Source organism: Electrophorus electricus, chromosome 2 (genome assembly GCF_041902795.1).
Source record: "Electrophorus electricus isolate QZ-2024a chromosome 2, ASM4190279v1, whole genome shotgun sequence".
In the NCBI taxonomy this organism is placed as follows: domain Eukaryota; kingdom Metazoa; phylum Chordata; class Actinopteri; order Gymnotiformes; family Gymnotidae; genus Electrophorus; species Electrophorus electricus.
In genome coordinates, this window is record NC_137498.1 from 18,867,477 (window position 1) to 18,888,242 (window position 20,766).

Genomic DNA, 20,766 nt, shown 5'->3' on the forward strand with positions numbered 1-20,766 from the left:
ACAAGTAAAGGTGTAATACCTTGAGTATGTGGATTACTTTCATTCAGAGAGTGAGTTTTCTGAGGCACCACAGGTCACAACATCTGAGTGCACTACAGCTGCTGTTCATCCTGGTGAAACAACTGATAAGAACACTGAGACAGAGGAGGAGTCATCGTCTGCTGAGGAAACTGAAATCATCATAAGAGGTGAACATTGTCTGACATTAGGACAAACTCACTGCTCATGCTGAGAGGGAGGCATATTACTTAATTAAAGGCAGTAAATGACCAAACTTCAAATGTGCAGTTATGCTAATAATTCATCCAACCGCTCTGGAAGAATTAATGTGCTATTTTTGGATCTTATGCTGTCTTCAAAATAATTAGACACACATAAAACAAAGGTCTTTTGAACTGAATTTCATGCTATGATATGTTTCCCATCCTTCAGCCACTCTGCAAAATCATTGTCCATGCATTAACTCAGTCAGTACAAGATTTACAATGTCAGTTTGGTAGAGGTAAGGCCACTGTGAAGGGAAAACCATGCTTTATTATGTAGCCATGGCATACAAGGCTTCATCTGCACTGTAAATAAAATAGCATTAATTTAACTATGCTTCATAACAAAGCATTAGCACAATTAATCAAAACTGGAAAGAAAATTGATTTGAAGATGCTGGCTTAGTGAAAAAATACATTAAACAAAGCATTAAATACAGAAGAAAAGGAGAAGGCAATGCTTAAACATTTGATAAATCATAAATGTTCTCATATTCATGCCAATATTTATGCAATACTCAGTGACATCACTTTATTTAATGTCATTAATTTCCTTATACAGAAGATTAAACTGGAAAGTCAAAGGTTTGACTAAAGATCCAAATGCAGTCACTGCCTCAGTCCTTAAACAGACCCTTGTGATGGAATCTCCTCCATCTACTGTATGTGGAGACAATGGGAGTACACCGGCCCCTGCTATGGAGGAATCATCTTCAGACATAACTGCTGCATCTGCAGATATGGAGGAATCTGAACATGTAGAGACAGATGAGATGGAAGGAATCAAACATGAAGCTTTGCCCGAGGACAATGTAGCCACTAGGGTGCAAGACCTGGCCAGAGAATTGGATCAAATGGATGTGGTGAGCACAGAGACTGTTGATCATTACAGTGGTGGGTATGCTTACTCGAATGAAGAACATGCCTTCAATAGCCAGCCCACCCCTTAAGTACAAGACCCTCCAAGACCCTCCAAAGAATAGTGAGAACAGCTGAGAAGATCACTGGGGTCTCTCTTCCCTCCATCACGAACATCTACATAACACGCTGCATCCGGAAAGCCACCAACATTGTGAAAGACCCCACACACCCCTCACATGAACTGTCCACCCTTTTGCCATCTGGAAGAAGGTACCGCAGCATCCAGTCCCACACCTACAGACTGTGCAACAGCTTCTTCCCAGAAGCCATTAGACTCCTGAACTCTGGCTAACTCCAATTCCAATTCAGATTCCAAAATGGGCACTTTTACACATGCTTATAGACAGTCACACACACACACACACACATACACACACACACACGCACACACACACGTACATACATACATATCTATACACACACTCACACATTGTTTTGCATCGGACTAGTGCTGAAGTCAAACGTCACACAAATAAACTATGCACTCCTGTTGCAGTCTTGCACATTATCCTACTTGCTGCTAGAGTACTGTACTAAACCAGCACTGTACTCTGAACTGTTCTGGCTGCTACCGGTGACTGCTATGTTCAGGGTAGCATGTCACTGATTGCTATGCACAACTCGCTTTACATATGCCCAGTACTGTGTACTGTACTAAATAATTGCACTGTCTACTCATTTTGTATTTGTCCTGTCCTGTATTTATTATTGTTTATTTAATGACATTTTGCACTATATTGAACTGTTTGCACTTGTGTAGCATGTTGTCTGTTGCACTGTTGTTTTTGTGTTGCACCATGGTCTTCGTTTTTGTTGTGTACTTGTATATAGCTGAAATGACAATAAAACCTCTTTGAACTTTGAACTTGAACTGTACATTAATTGTTTGAAATATTTTTGGCTGACTGTCACTAGGATTACATTAAAAGCACTATTCCATCTTCTTGTAGATTTAGAAGTACATATAAGCCAAGAATGCATTTGTTACTTTCAAAGAGCTATAGTTCCATGCAGAGCTATAACTACAGTAGTATTGCACACACAGCTGAAATCATGACTCATCAACAAACATTACCCAACCAGGTGTGAAAAAAAACCTCCTCTAAAAAAAATTAAAAACAAGACAGATACCTCAATGTGAGAGTGGAGAGAGCAGCATCACATATGCAAAGTAGTGACAGTGTGAGGTCTTTCACTTCAAAGCAGCACTTTCCTGAATGTAAATCCACAAATTCAAAGTCTAGTCTGCCACTGAGGTCTTTGGATAGGCTCATTATTGTCTTATAAAAAGGCATCTTGCAGAAATGGTTTGCTTCCTGTCTGCCCTGCGGTGAAGAGGAAAAAAAACAAAACTCTGCTCACAAATACCTTTGCTTGGGCTAAATCCAACGCAGCCAGGATGTTGTCTTAATAACAAAGCCAACAAATTAGCCAGCATGCAAGACTGCAGTTTTCAGGACAGCCCTTTTTTCTTTCCACTAGGAGCTATTATAGTATTCTTGCCTGTGCTAATCCAAAATTGCCTGTGATTCTATCTGGGAGGTTTTCATTTTTTAAACCAATAGCCTGTTTGTAAATCATGTGGTCCTAAAACCTCATTAATCACAGATTCTTTGTTGCCTGAGTCTTCACAGAACTGTAAGGGGCAAGAAAGTTGCCTTGTTTTATAATAAGCTGTATTAGAAATGTTGTGGAGTTAGGTGATTGCACCATGAGGTCTTTTCTGCTTCCACCTCTTAGCTGCCCTACTTGCAGTTGACCCTAACCGGCTTCAAGCAGCTAGAGATCCTGAACTTTCAGAATGGGAGTGTGGTGGTCAACAGCAAGATGAGGTTTGCCAAGTCTGTGCCCTACAACATCACTCAGGCATGTTCTGGAGTACTTCTGTAATGCTGTCTAGACATAGAGATTGACAGCCATTCGCTAGATGTGGAACCAGGTAAGCATCATTTATCATAAGATCTGCCATTATACATTAGCACAGTTTTTTGAAAACAAAAACAAAACACAAAACACACTGTAGTTCATGGCATATTACATGCATATTACAGGGGATAACAAGCTGTGCTCTGGGAGAGGGCAACAAACTGACTTTGCTTAAGTGCTCCAATACTGTAGCTTTATTTCAGGTTTAATTACCTAAAGACAATCTGCTAACAAAGCAAACAATGGTCCGACATGGGTCTAATAAGAGCGTATTTATGTTGTTTGTAAACAATGTTCATCTTTATGTTGAGATATACGGTTTCAAAAAACATTCTCCCACACCAAACCACCACAGGCACTGATCTCTGGGTACTCATTAAACACAGAGCCCCACCCCCTCCTCAGTAATTCAATTCTACCTCAGTACCAAAGTAAAGAGAGTAATGAAAGCTATACCTCCAGGAAGCCATTCATTACTACTAATGTGACCCAGTTTACCCATCCCTATAGGTGGATCCATGCAAGTCCTGGGCCTGCAAAGAGTTCTCACGTTGTGCAGCGAATCTCTGGACCAAGGAAGCTGAGTGCATGGGCGATCTGGGTTATGTCGCAGTGGACAGTGATCTTTGCCAGAGCCTCTGCACCCTGCAGCAATTTCTGTCTCAGCAGCGGAGAGTGGGAAATTTTACCGGGGCATGATGCATCTTGCCGGTACCTTTCCATACACACTGAATAAACAGGAGTAAAGCGAGAACTGCATAATATAATACAAGAACTGAATTTTACATGAATCTCTGAATTGGTAATTAGATGACTACAGCTCATATGCTAGGTAGCATGCCATGTTGTATTTGAAGAGACTTCCATCTATTCAATCAAGTTTGTAACAGTGCATGGGTAAACTTGTTTAATTACTAGTGGTAATTTTTTTCATTACTGCAAGAATGTAATCTTATCTGTGCAAACGTGTAATTATTAAAGTTGAAAGGCACACTTACTTTCATACGACGTTTGCGTTTCTTTATTCTTGTGGGGACTATATGTTAATAAAGCTCGAAAATTCACACCCTGACCATTACCATGGCCTGAGCCTTCAGTATGAAAAAAAATTTAACATGAAAATTTTTTATCCTGACATAAGGTTTTTTTTGTTTTGTTTTGTGCCTCTTTGGTCATGTGTTTTTTATGTACTTACACACACGTTATGGTTTTGTTATAGGCCAACCTACTCAACGCTAGAATTCCAGAAGACCACTACTGTTACAGAATGAGTTTATAGGAACTGTCCTACAAAGTGTTTTATGGTGTTAAGGCACACAAATTTAAAAATGTAATTTCACACCTCCACATGACTAGAGGTAAGAAATTACTAGTGAAACTTTGCCAAAAGATCAAGGTGATTATTCCTGTTTCCATTTATTTTCTTCTGCCCTACTGCCTTACATTAGGCTTCTGTGAATATGCCACAATTGGAATGTCATGTTTTTAAAATATGAGCACACTTTAGTTGTCTGCTATCCTTGTATACCAATTTATATGGACAGTGTATATGAGGCCTTCTGCAATGCAAAAGGAGTCTGTAGTATTATTATAATGTATTTTGTGCTGTATATATTGTTATATGTAATTAATCCATGCATGTTAAATCACTTAACCTCTTACTCACAGGACTGGAACTGAGGATATTTCTGTTGTTTAAAATTAATAGATAAAATGACATTTAACCATTTGGATTAACTGGGACAGTTGGTCTGAATATTCAAATAGTTAATAATAGAATAATAGAATAAGAATAATAATAATAGAAGAGAACCCATGCTTTTGAATTCACCCTCTTATGCAAAATTTAGACACATTTTTTTCCACTGCCATTAAATTTAATATTAATTATTTCACATAGTCATTAAAAGTGCTTTTGGGTAGTGTTGGAGAAATTGTTTATTAAATTAGGCTTTTGCCACATCACCATGTTTTTAATTTCTTATTGGTCTAATCCCGTTTATCATGAATGCAATAGACAGCTTTTTCCTCTGTTCTTCATTTCTCAGTGCTCCTCTGGGCTTTTTTTTTTTTTTTGGCTTTCAAGGTGATAGTATCCTACACGAAACAGGAGGATGAGGCTCCATGACAGTCCCAAGCTAAGCCGCTTTGGTACAGCCTCTGAGCTTTTCACACGCCCTGTATAAGGCATGACCAGTTAATCCGCACCACTGACTTAAAGCAAGACGGCAACACCAGACAGGAGGAGAGATCTCTCCCCCACTGCTGCAGACTGGGCTTCTGCAGACATGCTCTTTCTTTTACTGGGAGCAATCGGGGGAAGGTTGGTTGTTGATAGTCCAGTCAGTGCTGGCTAGTCTGTGTTAATGAAATCAAAGCAAACATGCAGCTGACATGATTAATTATTGCAAAATAATTAAAAAAAAAAAACTCCAAAGCAACTGCATTTCACTGCACTTTATTTTAATATTTATTACATATATTTAAAAATCAACATGAAAAAGAAACACTCCCATCCCCAAAGGTTCCAACAGCTCGCTTGGTTGTGCACATAGAATTCCTTACTAAATTAATCTTCTTTACAGAAGCCCTCATCATAACTCACCCCTGTGATTCCTACTTATGTACTCTTGAATTTATTTGCTTACTGTTCCTTTGTCTCCATTTCACATTGCGCACATTTATATTTGCTTCCAGAGGGATTACATTCCTCTGATGGGGCATTCATCTCTTTTATAGAAACCGTTCCAGCACCACACTGCCCGGTCTGCGAAGTTAATCACCGAAATAGCCGAATCCCCTGTGTTAATGTGCTCAATGAGGTATAGATGCCACATGGAAGCATTTCATTCAGGTTTTTTTCTTAAATAATGCCAACATTTGTTTTGTTTAGGCCTCCAAAAGTCAGAATCCATCAGTCCAAAGGGAAGTACTGCATAGCTGGACTCATTATGTAACTCAAATGTTCCTTAACTCGCTCCTAACCCAGGGAGTTATATTTGTGCATTTTGTGGGTCATGTTACCTGAAGTTGGGAAATATGAGTCTTTTGAAAAACAAAAGGTATAGTACTCAGGCACCATTTTTCCACGCTAATAGGGCTGGAAGTGTGCTGTACATTCTGAAGAAGGGATTTCAGAGAGGCAGTGGTAACTATGACCATGAGAAATCCTGAATTCAAGGCATAAGCAGCCTATAACTGGACCACTGGTTTGGGATTTGTTCACCAGGTTCCTCAGCCACTGGCTCTTAGTGTACATTAGGATCTTGACTAGGTTCTGCATTCCAATCCCACTGGGTGATTCATTTACTGTTATTTCTGTCATGTTACAAGTTATTTACAGGCTGAATTTGTTGTACCATGCCTTAAGTATTGTACTCTCTGCATGTAAAATATCACTACCTTATATATAGGAATAAAGTCCATATTCTTGCACAAGGCAGGAAACCTTGGAATATTTGCTCAAACATCATTAGAATAAACAAGTGTAATTTTAAATTTTCAAGCTTTATTGATACTGCAGCTACCATCCTAACAGGGACGACTAACTGTAGATGAGAGGAATATGTAATATTTGTGAAAAAAAACCCTCTTCCTTCTTGCAGCCCCAAGACTGCGGAATGAGAACAGGACTTCATAATCCATATGCTAAGGACCACGGAGAGTGGTGGGATGGTGAATTTTTTATTCTGAGCGTGGACCCCTGCACAAGTAGCCTGCCACATGTGTGTCTTTTCACAGTCACACTGTCAAAAACAAGGTTTGGGGGGGGGGGCTGTACTCACATTTTAAGTGATTAAATTAAGCCATGAACCACTTAACAGCAAAATGGAACAATAATTTAAAATGGGTAGCATTAAATTGCCCAAGATAGGTAGACATTAAGGTATTTGTTCATGAATGAAAAATCTATTGTTGCCACAATGACGGCATCATTATTCTGTTGTCTAGGAAGATCATAAGAATGAAGAATTGCTAAATTGTTTTCATTTAAATTTAAATTAAATGTTAATTGTTTTGTAGTGTGAGTTGCATTTCTGATTGTTTTAATTAGTACTGTAGTGTTCTGTGTAGACTGAAATAGTTTGAGCCAAAATCAGAATTACAAATCAGTCTTCTAAGTCATTAACACTTATATGATAGCAATTTGCTCTTCTCGGCACTAGTTAAGGCTTGAGGAAATGCTCTTGTTTCTGTGGTTTCCTTTGTTAGAGTTAATGACTTTTGGTGATAATTGTTCATACAGCATTGGAATATGGCCGTTGTAGTGCTTCAAAGCCTCATTAGGTGTAGTGCAAGATTTCAAATATAGTCATGAAGATGGAAATTCAGCATAGAAGAATGACCTTTTTTTCCATGAACTGCACTGGAATGCAAATTAAAAGTATTATTTTCCAATTTAAAGACTGCAACTTGTGATGAAACATGGCATGAATGTAAGAATTTTTTATTTTATTTTATTTTTTACAATCAGCAGAACCATTTATCAGGTCCTATTTATACTCCCCCTCCCCTACCCACATACAGGCAAATCTGAATAAGATAAAGAGAATTTTAGTCAAACAGGAAATTCATTTATTTAAATCAGTTAGAGATTGCCATTAAAAAAACACTATGGAAAAGTCATGGTCATAGGATCAAATGTAACGCAAGTCACAAGGCAGAGCTGAGCTACAGTACAATACAGGTTACACCTGGATGGGCCTGCAGCAGAATTCTTGCAGCTTTCATAAATGCCCCAGTCCCAATCATAGAGGAGGTAAGATAACCGATATGAGGTGGTGCCCCTTGCTGTTATACGTGCAACATTATCTTCATGTTTTATGCATGCTTACTAGATGCTCTTATTTTGAAACGTTTGTTGCATGTTAGCCCTGCTCCACTGGTACATGAGGAAATGGTATCGCATATAACCAGCAGGTCCAATTAGTCTCCGACAGTATCAGGCTTGAAAGGGCATTTGTTTAAACCAGTGTTTCTCAGTCATGCTCCTGAAGGCCTGCCTCACTACACATTTTAGCCCAGTCAAGCTCACCAAGCACACTGCTAATGAGTTGAAGCATTTGAAGCAGGTATGTTGGATCATGGGGACATTAAAGTACACAGTGCTGCTGGATCCTGCGAAGAAGGCCTGAGAAGCACAGGTCAGAACCATCGCTGTTCAGTTCTTTAAATAGCTAATTATCTAGCTTTTGGGGTATACATGAACACAAAATGCATACTCTTCGATAATGAAAATAAACCTGTACACCTCGGTAGAATCATTATTGAATGATTACTTACATATTTAAAATGTCCTGTACTGCGCATGTGTGAGATACAAGGGAGAATTGCAACAGAGAAGGACATTAAGAATTCTGAAGTTTATTCTGTTTCTGAGGTCTTGCGCATGGCAGATAATGATGTTCTTTAACTTTGTACGATATTGCAGTTTTTTTTAGCTTCACCATTTTCATCATTTAGTAGCATACATATTTGGACCAACAGCGACCAAACCACAATTTGCCACTTATAAGTATTGCATATTATGTTTTAGCCAGAACTCATACTTGATTTACTGATGACAAAGAGGCTAATCTAACATGTTATATGGGTCCCTGTGCCCAAAATAAAGAAAAATCTCTCTGGGATTTGTTTTTGTGTAGATTATGTTTAGGTAAACAGAAGGAAAAATCATTAAAAGGGACATATTTCATTGGAAATCGTACAAAAAAATTGACCAATGCAATGTAATCTCGAGGAACCCATCTCAATTTTATGCTTTTGACAACTTTGTGGAAAAGGAAAAAAACAATTTCAAATGTTGCAAACATTCAGTAGTTGGAAGAGCATTAGGAGCAGTTATGATGGTTAAGGAACTTTAGAAAAATTGCTCAGAAAAATAGTCCATCTTTAGAATTTAAACCTGAACTAAAAATGAGTATTTTTCTCTTCAACCTTTGCTTCTCAGTGCAAAAGTAACATTCAGCAACAAAATGACACTATTACCATGCCAATAATCAACAAATACACAAATAAGTCATCATTATTTAACATTATTGTAATTGTAGTGTCTATGGATTGAAAACATTGAAACAGTGGATCTTTATCAAAGATTTTTTCCAGTTGTGTTACACTGCACTAGCAGTACCTTATCAAAATGAAATGGCAACACATCTCACATAAGCAGATGTAGTTACAATAGAAAGAAATATTTCTTGTAGGATGTTGTGATGACACAAAAATGTGATGTTTCTTTCAGAAGATATTAATTATCAATATCTCATAATATACAAAAAAAAAAAAAGTATCAAGAAAGCGCTTAAAGAGAATCACCCTGTCAGTTATTAAGGCTTCTTACTTATACATGTAATAAAGAAACATGCAAGAAAAATATGATGTCAAATGTAGTGATTCTTCGAAAATCAACTTGAAAATCTTACAGGAAAAAAAATGTAAAGGGAAATGAAACAACCAATGGCAGCAATGCAAAGGACACCAGCCAGCATACACTGGCTCAGTGATGAGATGAGAGTTGAGAGTAGTCCTACAATGAACTACACTTGGAAGTGCCTTCTTCCCTTTGATCTAGAAAGATGCCTGGATTATAAGAGTATGTCCATGGAGATGAAGCTACTGGAGCACACTCTAGCAAGTAAGTGTGTGGGTGTGGGTGTGTGTGTGTGTGTGTGTGTATATGTGTACACATGCATACATCTACCTAAGCAGACTCTAGCATGGCAGGGGCATAAGTATTCACTGTATGCGTGCATGTATAAGTGTGTGAGCGTGTATGAGTATGCACAAAGTATGTGTACGTCTACTTGAGCAGGCTCTGGAGCATGGCGGTAGCATAGGTGGGTCGTGCCTGCCTGGTTTCAATGGCGTGTCTAAGGTACTGAATACCCCCACACCGCTCCCAGATCTCCTCGAACTGCCGCGGCAGGATCTCAGCACCACGCTTGCGGGTCAGGCCCGTCTCCTCCAGACTCAGCTCACACATCTCCATATCGTCCTTACCTGCAGCCAGCCAGCCAGACAGACAGAAGCAGCCGCCTTCAACACCTGAATTCACCTCACTTCAGCCCTTATTTATACCTGCTTTTCAAGTCTCAAGTACAGTGGAGGACATCAACATCCACAATTAAGAATTAAATCCACACAAGTGCACTCCAAGAACATAACTTGCAACACAATAACTAATGGTAAATAACTAATGAATAAATAAAACTTAAATAAATAAATAAAACTTGTAAAATGTGTTTAATATGTAAAAAGGGGAACATCAAAACAGCATTATCATGGCAACTCAAATTCACATGTTCAGCACCACATGCACTCTTGTCATATCTCTGGTACCTGCCACAAGTAGAATGGGGTGCTTCTCTGGATGCAGCTCCATCTGCCGGGCAATCCAGGGCCCGTCGAAGTGGGCATACCACCACCCCTTCTTCTTGTTCTCGGGGTCCTTGTACTGATCACTGGGCCGTACGAAGGGGATTCGGAAGTAGCGCTGCTGCCGGTTCTTCACAATCTCGTGCTGGCGGGGTGGGACAGGTGGCAATGCGTGGCGCTGGGCTACAGGGGACACAGGCGTGGTTATGTCGCAAGGCCTCGAGGGAGGTCACGCCTTAGCACTGCCAGGGTTCTGGGGACATTGGGGTCTCCGCCACTAGCTAAAGGTGTAATAGTGTAAGACGTGGCAGTGTTCATACAATCTCAAATAAATTGATTGTCTTTAGTCAATCCACTTATTTCACCCACTCTCTCTGTGTGTGTGTGCGCACACACACACACACACACACACACACACACACACACACACACACACAACATGACTCTACAGTCACATAAAACTGTAAAGCATCATTTGTGTGCAGAGCCTTTGTTAAAAAGTGTAAAATCACTTCAACGGAACAAGAGAAATACAGGGTCGTCTCCTTCTCCTCCCCTTACAATTATCCTAGCCAGTAAAATGTCATGCCGTTTACCACTTCATTAATGATTTGACGGTGGTCATTAATTGAATTAGAGGCAGTTCTTTTTTGCACATAATGAGATAAATTCTCGAGGTGGACAGTCAGTCGGGGATAGAGCTACGTCATCAACACTCCGCTGCTCCTTTTCACCCCCTCCAACGAAGGCCTGAAAAATACCACATTTGCATATCCAAAAGGACAGGGCAACGAACATGGAAAATGGACAAGGGAATCAAAGACACACAGGAAAGAGATCGCGAGGAGAGAGGAGCCATCTTGGCGTGGCGAGCGTTTGCTCCACACTCTCCCTCCATCCGACACCACTGATTGGGCAACACCCAGACAGGGCTAGGGCTCTTGGGAAAGTTTGGCCCCGGAAAGAACCAATTAGGCCAGAAAAAGCCTTTTTGCATCAGTTTCTGCAGCATTTAAAGAAAGACTGCAGCATTTTATACCTTGAGTTCTTAATCTTCTCTGGACTTAGAAAAGAACTGAAAAAAAACCCCAAAACTGACTCGAAATGCACTTACAATAAATGCCTAAAGGCAGGTAATAAGGAAGCTTTGCTCCTTTGGCTTTAGTATAATTTCTAGATATGATGAAACATTTTCATCTGTGTTAACCGACCACGCAGTGCAGATGTGGTTGGTAGAGATTAGGCAGAAAAACAGTAGTTTTCCCTAAACAAATAACTGCTGCCAGACCTGATTGTCTCAAAGCCTCCAAGAAACGTGAGCTTCATTCTTATGGGTTTCGGTTTGTCCCGGAGCTCTCCATCAGGCTGCTGTGCTGACCAGCAAATCAAATTGGCTAATTTCTAACCTAGATAGAGGAGATCCATGGCACACTTGGTAATCAGCGCTCGATTATGAATGTCTGCACAGATCTTCGGCTTTGTGCTTTTATACGAAGCCAATTACAATGTTTCGCTTTCAATTGCTCAGCACACTTCTCTTCCATTAAACATAGCCACAATGAGAGCATCCACACTCAATTTAATCAAATCAAGATTGTGTTCCCACCCTTTCTCAGGTTCATAAACCCATTATGCTTCTGTCAGGATCAATCGATCCAACCATGATGGGTGGACAGGTCCCTTTACATCTACCACTATGAGTCTTGTTCAGAAAATGGCTACTTGCTTTAGAACGCCTATGCACACCTACTTATGTAATCAATGCTGCCAAAACGATATGCCATCTCTTTTATGCACATTCACTTTCTTTTACAACTTATTTTTTTTATAATAACTCCATTCCTATATAAGAATATACTTTTATATTTTTATATTTTTATATTTTTAAAACAGCCTCGGTATTCCTCATGTATTAGATGGGGGAGTGATAACTGTTCTTTTCGTTATGACTTAAAGCTCTTATGACTCTCTTATGAATCCCTTATGAATCCCATATCCCATATGAACAAATTGCAGCAGAATGCTTTTGGGAGGGTACGGGGATTTTGGGAGGGAAAGGATGGGTGGGTGTTTGGATAGGTGAGGAGAGTAGGGGACATGCACCCAAAGTGCAGACTGTATGCCAAAGCAGAGGAAAGTAAAATGAAACTCAGAGCTGTTAAAAGTACCATGAAGCCCAACTGTTAGTGTTGTTATGTTACTGTCAAGGGCCACTTACAGACTTCTCTTGCATGCAGGGCACGATCTGCAAACAAAGGAGTCAGCTGTTACATACTGCCATCTTCACATGTCAGGCATTTTTCAGAAAAAAGTGCTTCATGAGAATCAAACAACCAAATGGTTGAAAACAACCATCAACATGTATTTATTTTTATTAAGCATGGGAATAAGAGATTAGCCTTCATTCCAAAAAAGAGCTTGGGTCAAAGCCAGACTGTGAACTGAATGGGTATCTTAAGAGCAGAGCTGAAAGAGAGAGAGTGAGAGGCAGAGCGTGAGAGGTAAATAAAAAGAGATAGCGTGGAAGAGAGAGAAACGAAAGAAAATGAGATGGGGAAAGAAAGTGGAACTGAGGGAAGGAGAGAGAAGAGGGAAGGAGAGAGAGAGAGAGAGAGAGAGAGAGAGAGAGAGGGGCTTATCGAATGCCATGCAGCATGCCTCTGCTGGGTTCGCGGGACCTTGGGCTGAGTGGACCTTTCCTCTCTACTGAACATTATGGCCCACAAGGCCCTATTATCTGTTCTGCGTCCTCTCACGTGCAGCTGCGCTCAGCTAATGACTAAATGCAGAGCCCCACCCATGTGGCCCACACCACGCAACCGTGGCCGATCGCCAGGCGGGCGCGCAGCAGTGAGCGCCCGCCGCATCTTTGTCACCATGGTGACTCTCGGCAACAGGGACAGAAGTGCAGGTGTTTATCGGGTGCAGCCTGCTCCCATTCTCTGACAGTGATGCCCATTCACATGAGCCCTCGCATTTGACCGAATGCCGCCTTCCGCAGATGGGCTTTTTTGGCCTTTTTTTCCTGTCTAAATGGTGTACTGTTATTTTGCTGGCTGTTCGAGGTTATGAAACACAAACCTGAACAAAACACATATGTGGCGGTATTAGCGCTGATATGGGTGTGTCATTCGGGTCGCTTTTTTGCCTGTGTCATCACCGTCATAGTCCTGGCAAAAGCATGCATGCACACTCCACAGTAGTAACACAGGGAGGATGCAGGTGCGATAGGATGACATATGGGCATCACTCGGAGGTTCAGGGTACAGAGATGAAAAGAACACTCGGTCGTGGTGACAGATACTGCTTCCCATTTTCTCTGAAACTTTCAAAGATGAAATGAGGAGAAAAAATGGCAGGGCACATGAGCACACATGCACACAATCACATGCACATACACACAAGCATGCACACACCCACGCACCTACACGTACACACGGACCGCTTCCTGGGCCACCTCCTCCTTAAAGAGAATGCAGCTTGCATGCGCATGCACACACATACACAAGTGTTCTTTTACACTTTCTCATGCAGAACGCAACGAACCCTCCTAAGTATCACGAATGCTGCTGGAAGCATTGGCATTCAGTGGATGACGTTGTGGAGCATCGAGTCGGAAGTGATTGCTACCCTGCTGCTCCGAAAAGCAATTAACTAGGTGTATCAAGTGGGAAAGCGCTTCCTACACCACTAAGCAGGGCCATGGGGCACAGAGAACCCCCCAGGGGAAAACACCGCTCTTACCATAGTCCGTGATCGATTTGGGAGCCCTCTGGTTGGCTTCTGTGTTGCGCTTTTTGTTCTTGGACTTCCAAGCATGGTAGACCTTCAGCCTGCGGTGGAATTCTTCGCGGCAGGCTGCCAGCAACTCAATGTCTGCAGAAGTGAAGGGAGGGGTGAGATGGGAGGGGAGATGGATCAGACAATGTGCAAACGGAGCTTTTGCTGTCTGGAAAAGGTCAAACACAGGAGAGAGAGAAGAAAGACACAAAAAAAGGCATGTGGAAAGAGCCAGGGAGAGATAGAGAGAGAGAGCCTAACCACCAGATGCATGGAGGGAGAAGTGCGTTGAGACATGAATCTATATCTTTGCTGCTCACTGGGCTGGATCCCGTCACTCTCATGGTTTCGACAGAAAAAGCCTTTTTGTATCCACTACCACACATTTTAAAAGAATACTGTAGCATTTTGCAACTTCACCAGCTCTTAACCTGACCTGTACTTAGAAACCCACAGACTAAATGCACTTATAATAATAACTAGGATAAGCTATACATCATACATTTTTGCTGCTCTCTACATTTGAACCTGTCTATTCCAAGACTGAGCAGATTAGGATTATTTTTAGTGTGGGATGTTTTTTTAAACTGGGTCTCCTCTCTGTCAAAGACAGCACCATCCAAGACATAAGCCCCCAACTGCCTGTATCTTCTTAACACAAGAGCCAGCCTCAGTTAAAACCCAGCTCTTAACACGAGAGCTAAAAGTTCCATGGGTGAAAAAGTAAGCGAAAAGAATTCTAGATTCCAAAGGTAGCAGAAATACATTCTTCCAGAAAGCCTCTAGCAATAATATACCTGATGATAACAACCTTTAACTCAAGCTTACTAGTGATGACAAGCTCTAAAAACAAAACAAAGCAAAGAAAAAAAAAAAGATGTGTTTTGCTGGTCTATCCCTTGTTGCCATGGGCTACCGTCAGGCAGTTTTTTTCCCCTCTGCCTTCAGCTATTGCAGCCCACGAAGGGCAAGAGTACTGCAGCAGAACAAGCCAGTCTCTCCGCCTCCACCCTAATAAAGCTTTATTAGCCATGCCTGCTAACCCAGGATAAGGCACCTAATGCTCAGGTACATCAGGAGCGTCTCTCTGGAGACAGGTGCCATGGCCATACATCACGCATGCAGAGGACCATGCTATTTGGGGAGGGGGCGGGGCTCTGCGCTCCCGAGGCAGCGATGGGTGTAGCTGCCGTTATATTCTGATCCACCTACTCCCGTGAAAGGGCGGAGCCTGCATTCAGAACACAATTAAACCCAAGATGTTCTTTGTGCTAGAGAAGAGAGCTCTTCAAATCCAGCCTCTGCATTTTTTATATCCTAACCATATGGAGTATATAGATGGATATTTTGATGCAGTGCTAGCAAAGAGAGGCAGAACATCAACCTCAGCCAATCAGATCTCATTCCACCATTACTCAAAGTTGCGATGGAAGCCTTGCGGGAAAATCTGCCTCCCACACGCTGGTACAAACCCAGTCATCAGACTGCGAACTGGCAGATAGGGGAACAGCTTTCAAATGAAAAGTCTTTTGAACAGGCATTAATTTGGTGTCAGCGTCTCACCACAAGACGTGTTGATGGCATCACGGAGCTCGGCGTACTTCCACTTGCTGAGCTCGTACTTCTTGACGCCAGCTGCGGCCTTCGTAGCTTGCACCTGTGGGCCCCTGCCATCCCAGGACAGGAACAAAAAATAAAAGAAGTGTTTAGACCTGGTGAGAAATGGTGCTTCTGAAGTAGAAGGTAACTCAAGAGGCAGCTATATAAGCTGATGCCAAAAAGGAATGAAGAAGAGGATTAGCGAGTCACCTTAAGCCAGACAGAAAAAGAAAAATGACCCTAGAACACACACAGACGATATCAGCAGAATAACTTGGCTAGGAGCGAATGGCGGTCATGGCTGGTCAGAAGTGGATGGAGTGGTTTGCTGATTGGATGATTATGATGATTTGCACTTACTAGAGGTGTGCGGTCACCTCATTTACCCTTGCGATTATAGCACAAGGAGAAAATAAATGCTCATGTGCATGCACACACACACACACACACACACACACACACACACACACACACACACACACACACACAGGTGCGCTCCCACATCCGCCCTTCCTGTTACATGTGATTGTAAAAAATGTCAGCAGAATTACATATCTGCATAAATCCACCAAGCCTCAAATTATACTGAACTGCCTTTATAATACTTAAGATGTCCAGGAGAGGAGAGGTGAGGAGATGAGAGGATGACCTGGCACTTCTCCCTGCTATGGCTGTGAGCTCCACCAAAGCTTGGTTGTCCTGGGGATTAGCACTGTAGCCACTTGCTAAGGTTACTCATTCAGTTATTTTAAATGCAACAGGAACCAAAACTAAAACCCAACCAAAAAAAAAAAAGAAAAATCTAAATACATTTGCTGCACCTTCCAAAGCAACAGATACAGCCCAGGAGAGAGATGGAGCCTAGCACTTTATGACCACCTCTGGAGTTAACACACTATGCTGCTACATCCTAACAATCTAATGCAGAATCTGTTGTCGTGGAGATGAGAAGCCATTCTCCTCAGTGGGAGTGGACACCATGCAGGGAAACAATTGGAGCTGCTCACTTTCATCCTTCAGTTCCCGGTAGGGAATAGGAACTAAACCTCATTTGAAATGACTCCCGGAAATCAATGACAACAAGCAGACTGGTCATACTGTAATTGCCTCAACCAATATTACAGCACCAATTAATCAAGAACAATTAATTTGGTTCAATTAGCTGATGAATTAATGAATTAAATGTCATGATGGGGACATTGTCCTTGGGTTGGAATTCAGTTGAAGATTACTGGAATTACTGAATTAACCTGAATTAAGGTCTAATCTCCTTTGTTTGTTTGTGAGAGAGTGTTGAAGACTGTAGTCAGGAGTCTCTCGGGTCGACCCGAGTCTCTCCACCCACCTAGCCAGCAGATCGGACATTTCCTGAGCCATCTCTTCCCTAAAGGACACGGGGGGTGTAGCGAGCACACACACACACACACACACACACACACACACACACACAGGCAAATGTGCACAAGCACGTGCACACACACACACACACACACACACACGCACGCACACACACACGTACGTTAGAAAATCACTCTTCCAAAAGAAACCCACATAGTTCATTGTGCATACATTAATCCACTTCATAGTACTCCTGATGATTTACAAAAGATTAAAATGTTTTTTTTCTAATTTTTTTTCTAGTCTTTTTTCCATTTACATTTTCCCTCATTTTATCCCATTTTTTTTCTCCCAACTTAGTCACCGTTCCTATTCCCAACTAACTAGCTTACCTCCCAGTCATACACCAACTGCCACTTGTCAGAAAGAATAAACAGATACAACTGGCTATTGTTACAGTAACTGACAGGCTGATCACCCAGACAGTAGCACCAATATGCTGCCTTGGACTCCCAGCCGTTGCTGTGGCATCAAAATTGCTCCTGCTGTCCAACCCATGAGTAATTTCTGAGTAAAAATGTCATGTGGGTATGAAGAACATCTGCTGCATAGCTGTGTTACATCTTATTTTTGTGTGCGGGTTTGTTTGTACGTATGTAATTTGGTGGCTTAGTCTGGAACAGTAAACTGTAAATAAAGCTAATCTATATAGTTAAAGTGTAGAATGGCAGCTTTTATTTTAATGGTATTTTTATTGGCAGAACCATTTAGGAATAGCTATTTTCTTATACAGCCCACTCACCTAGTCTAAGGGCTCATATATATATATATATATATATATATATATATATATATATATATATATATATATATATATATATATATATATATATATATATATATATATATAAAAGACTTTAGACCCAGAACCCCCTAATCCTGTTCTTTTATTTATGAAGAAGCGATGGCATTAACGAAGCTAGGAAGGATCTCTCTGTCTCTGTGTGTGTGTGTGTGTGTGTGAGAGACAAAGAGAGATTCTCAGCAGGCCTGGTGCTTTGAGAGTGTAATCCTTCATTAGTGATGACACAGCACATCAGCAAGACACTGAAGGACATGGAGATGCCCTGTCCAGGGAACACGCTCATGCTACCCTTCAGAGCTGGATAACACACAGTGTAGGATGTTCTCTCTCTCTCTCTCTCTCTCTCTCTCTCTCTCTCTGTGTGTGTGTGTGGGTGTGTGTGTCTGTCTGTCTGTCTGTGTGTGTGTCAGTCAGAATGACATGGAGATGCCCTTCTGAGCTTGATCACACACAGCAAAGGACATTCTAAGTAGTGTGTGTGTGTGTGTGTGTGTGTGTGTGTGTGTGTGTGTGTGTGTGTGTGTGTGTGCACGCGCGCTTACAAGATAGAAAGAGAATGTAATGTATTCAAGTAATGTATTCAAGTTAAGACCTATGTTATGTTAATATGGATTCTGTGTGCATGGTGTGTTTGTGTGAATTTGGCATGATGATATTATAATGTAATTTGACCATTGAGGGTTTGAGGTTACCGGAGTTACAGCAGTATGGTGTTTGGATTACCCATCAGCAGAGTAGCACAACATTTGGCATAGATATACAATACAGGACCTTTCCATTGGTTATCACTTCTGCAGTTGTGTAGCCAATTTCGATCCGATCTAGTTTTCGGTCTCATAACATAGTTGGGTATCTTAAAATTCACGGTGGCTAAATGAGTTGAAGAGATATGGTAATGAGGTCATAACCTACATGGTAAGGCTCTTCAGTTTTTGTGGTGAAGGAAAACTGTAAAAATGGGGGAGAACAGGATTAAACAGAGCTCATTCAGATGGAATCTCAACTAGGGAAAAAGGTGATTCCTTCTCCAGCACTTCCATGATTTTGGTTTAATTATTGAAATCATTTGCCATTAATGCAAAGTCTGGAGATGGGAAATTTACGAGGAAAATTGGCTTGAACATGTGACTCTACTGATTGTGTGCTTGATCACAGGGTTTTTTATTTATGCTCATGCTGATGTTTAATAGGTAAATTACTATATGACTGGGTTAACAGCTATACATTAGCATGAAGCACTAAGGTGCTCTGGACTGGCTGATTGCAGAAGCATGCTGGGTCGTGGGCTTGTGGGGTCAGGGTTAGGGTCAGGTTGCGGGTCAAAAGACAAATAGGATGTTCTGGGTCTTACTTCACACTCTCGGGGGATGATGGAGCACTGCCATTACTGAGTGAAGAGAGAGGAAGAAGAGAGAGATAGCAGTTTAAAAAGTTCTTCAAAGAGATGAAGAGTCGTCCCAACCCAGAGAGCGATCAGTAGTAGGGTCGGCCAAATCTCACTCTCACTTTACCTCCTTCATAATGAAGAAAATTTATGATTTTGCCACAAGTACAATTATGTTCTCATTACACACTTGCAGGGCAGACACTAGCTGCATAAGATCATAGTAAAGCATCGAGGCAGCTAGGGGAGAAATTCAATTTTCTGCAATACTGCAGTATAAGCCATATGCTGAACAGATTTAGGACATTGTAGAATTCAACTTGTGTGCGCGCGTTTGCGAGTGTGTGTGTGTGTGTGTGTGTGTGTGTGTGTGTGTGTGTGTGTGTGTGTGTGTGTGTGTGTACACCTTCGGAGTGCAGCTTCCAACTGTGTCTCCTCTGGAATAAGCTCCGCCTCACTCTGAGCTATTCGCAGAGCCAGCTCTCGGTCCCGCCTCTCTTGCTCCAGCACCGCCTGCCGGGCTGCCTCCTCCTCTCGCTCCACCTCAAGCTGCTGTTCCATCTCCTCCTACCGAAGCAGAGCCAATCCTGTTACATTACTCAGAAAGTAATTACGCCAATACTATGATCACACAACAAGAATGACTTCAGTTCAAGCGGATCCATAACGCCAACCTTAAAAGAACAGCACCGCATTCTGCTACACTGCACATGGCACACGGCACATCTCTGGTATTTCAATTCAGAGCCCACCATTTTAAATCTCACAATCTGACCAACTCAGGTTGGCTGTTCAGGTTCTGAAATGTGGTGACGGTCCCATGGTGCAGCATACATTTACCCCTGCAGGCTCTAACAGTGAAATCTCCGTCAATTTGTAACCAGAGTAGATGTGTGGTCTCGTGCGTGTGGACTGAGGGGCTTTGGGTTGCAGGGGGGAGGGAGCAGTGGACCGTGAGTGTTCAGTGGACTCTGAAAGGTTTTACTGACGGTGAGAGAGAGACTGAAATGTGCACTCTACTGGCACAAGTTCTTCATCACCTGTAGCCTTTTCCACAGAACCTGCTGCCATCCACACAGTGATAACTCCTGAGCCAGGTTAGAGTGGAAACTCAGCACAGGACCTGAGAGGGAACCACTTCATAACCACTGACAACCCTAGTGCTGGCCGGACAGGGTGTTCTAGTTCATGGAAGAGCCCTTAGTCCAAGTTACCTTCATCACTACAGTATATCAACTCGCCTCTAGAATGTGTTCTCTCTCTCTCTCTCTCTCTCTCTCTCTCTCTCTCTCTCGTAGCCCATGACTCAGCTGGCT

At 41.7% G+C, this 20,766-nt stretch overlaps 1 protein-coding gene across 10 annotated transcripts in view; it reads right to left on the reverse strand.

Annotated features, from left to right (window-relative positions):
* Positions 1 to 7,536: 7,536 nt before the first annotated feature.
* myo6a (myosin VIa) overlaps positions 7,537 to 20,766 on the reverse strand; it is a 60,808-nt gene continuing 47,578 nt past the window's right edge. For 2 of the 10 annotated variants that reach the window (XM_027026043.3, XM_081695559.1), the window contains exons 28-36: positions 19,857 to 20,017; positions 19,418 to 19,453; positions 18,979 to 19,014; positions 17,209 to 17,247; positions 15,828 to 15,931; positions 14,229 to 14,360; positions 12,703 to 12,729; positions 10,449 to 10,667; positions 7,537 to 10,109 (exon numbers count right to left, since the gene is read on the reverse strand). In XM_027026043.3, coding sequence (XP_026881844.3) covers positions 9,910 to 10,109; positions 10,449 to 10,667; positions 12,703 to 12,729; positions 14,229 to 14,360; positions 15,828 to 15,931; positions 17,209 to 17,247; positions 18,979 to 19,014; positions 19,418 to 19,453; positions 19,857 to 20,017 — 954 coding nt within the window. In that variant the 3' untranslated portion in view covers positions 7,537 to 9,909. The remainder of the gene's footprint in view (positions 10,110 to 10,448; positions 10,668 to 12,702; positions 12,730 to 14,228; positions 14,361 to 15,827; positions 15,932 to 17,208; positions 17,248 to 18,978; positions 19,015 to 19,417; positions 19,454 to 19,856; positions 20,018 to 20,766) is intronic. The other 8 variants (XM_035528903.2, XM_081695557.1, XM_035528902.2 and 5 more) reach the window with 8 other exon arrangements.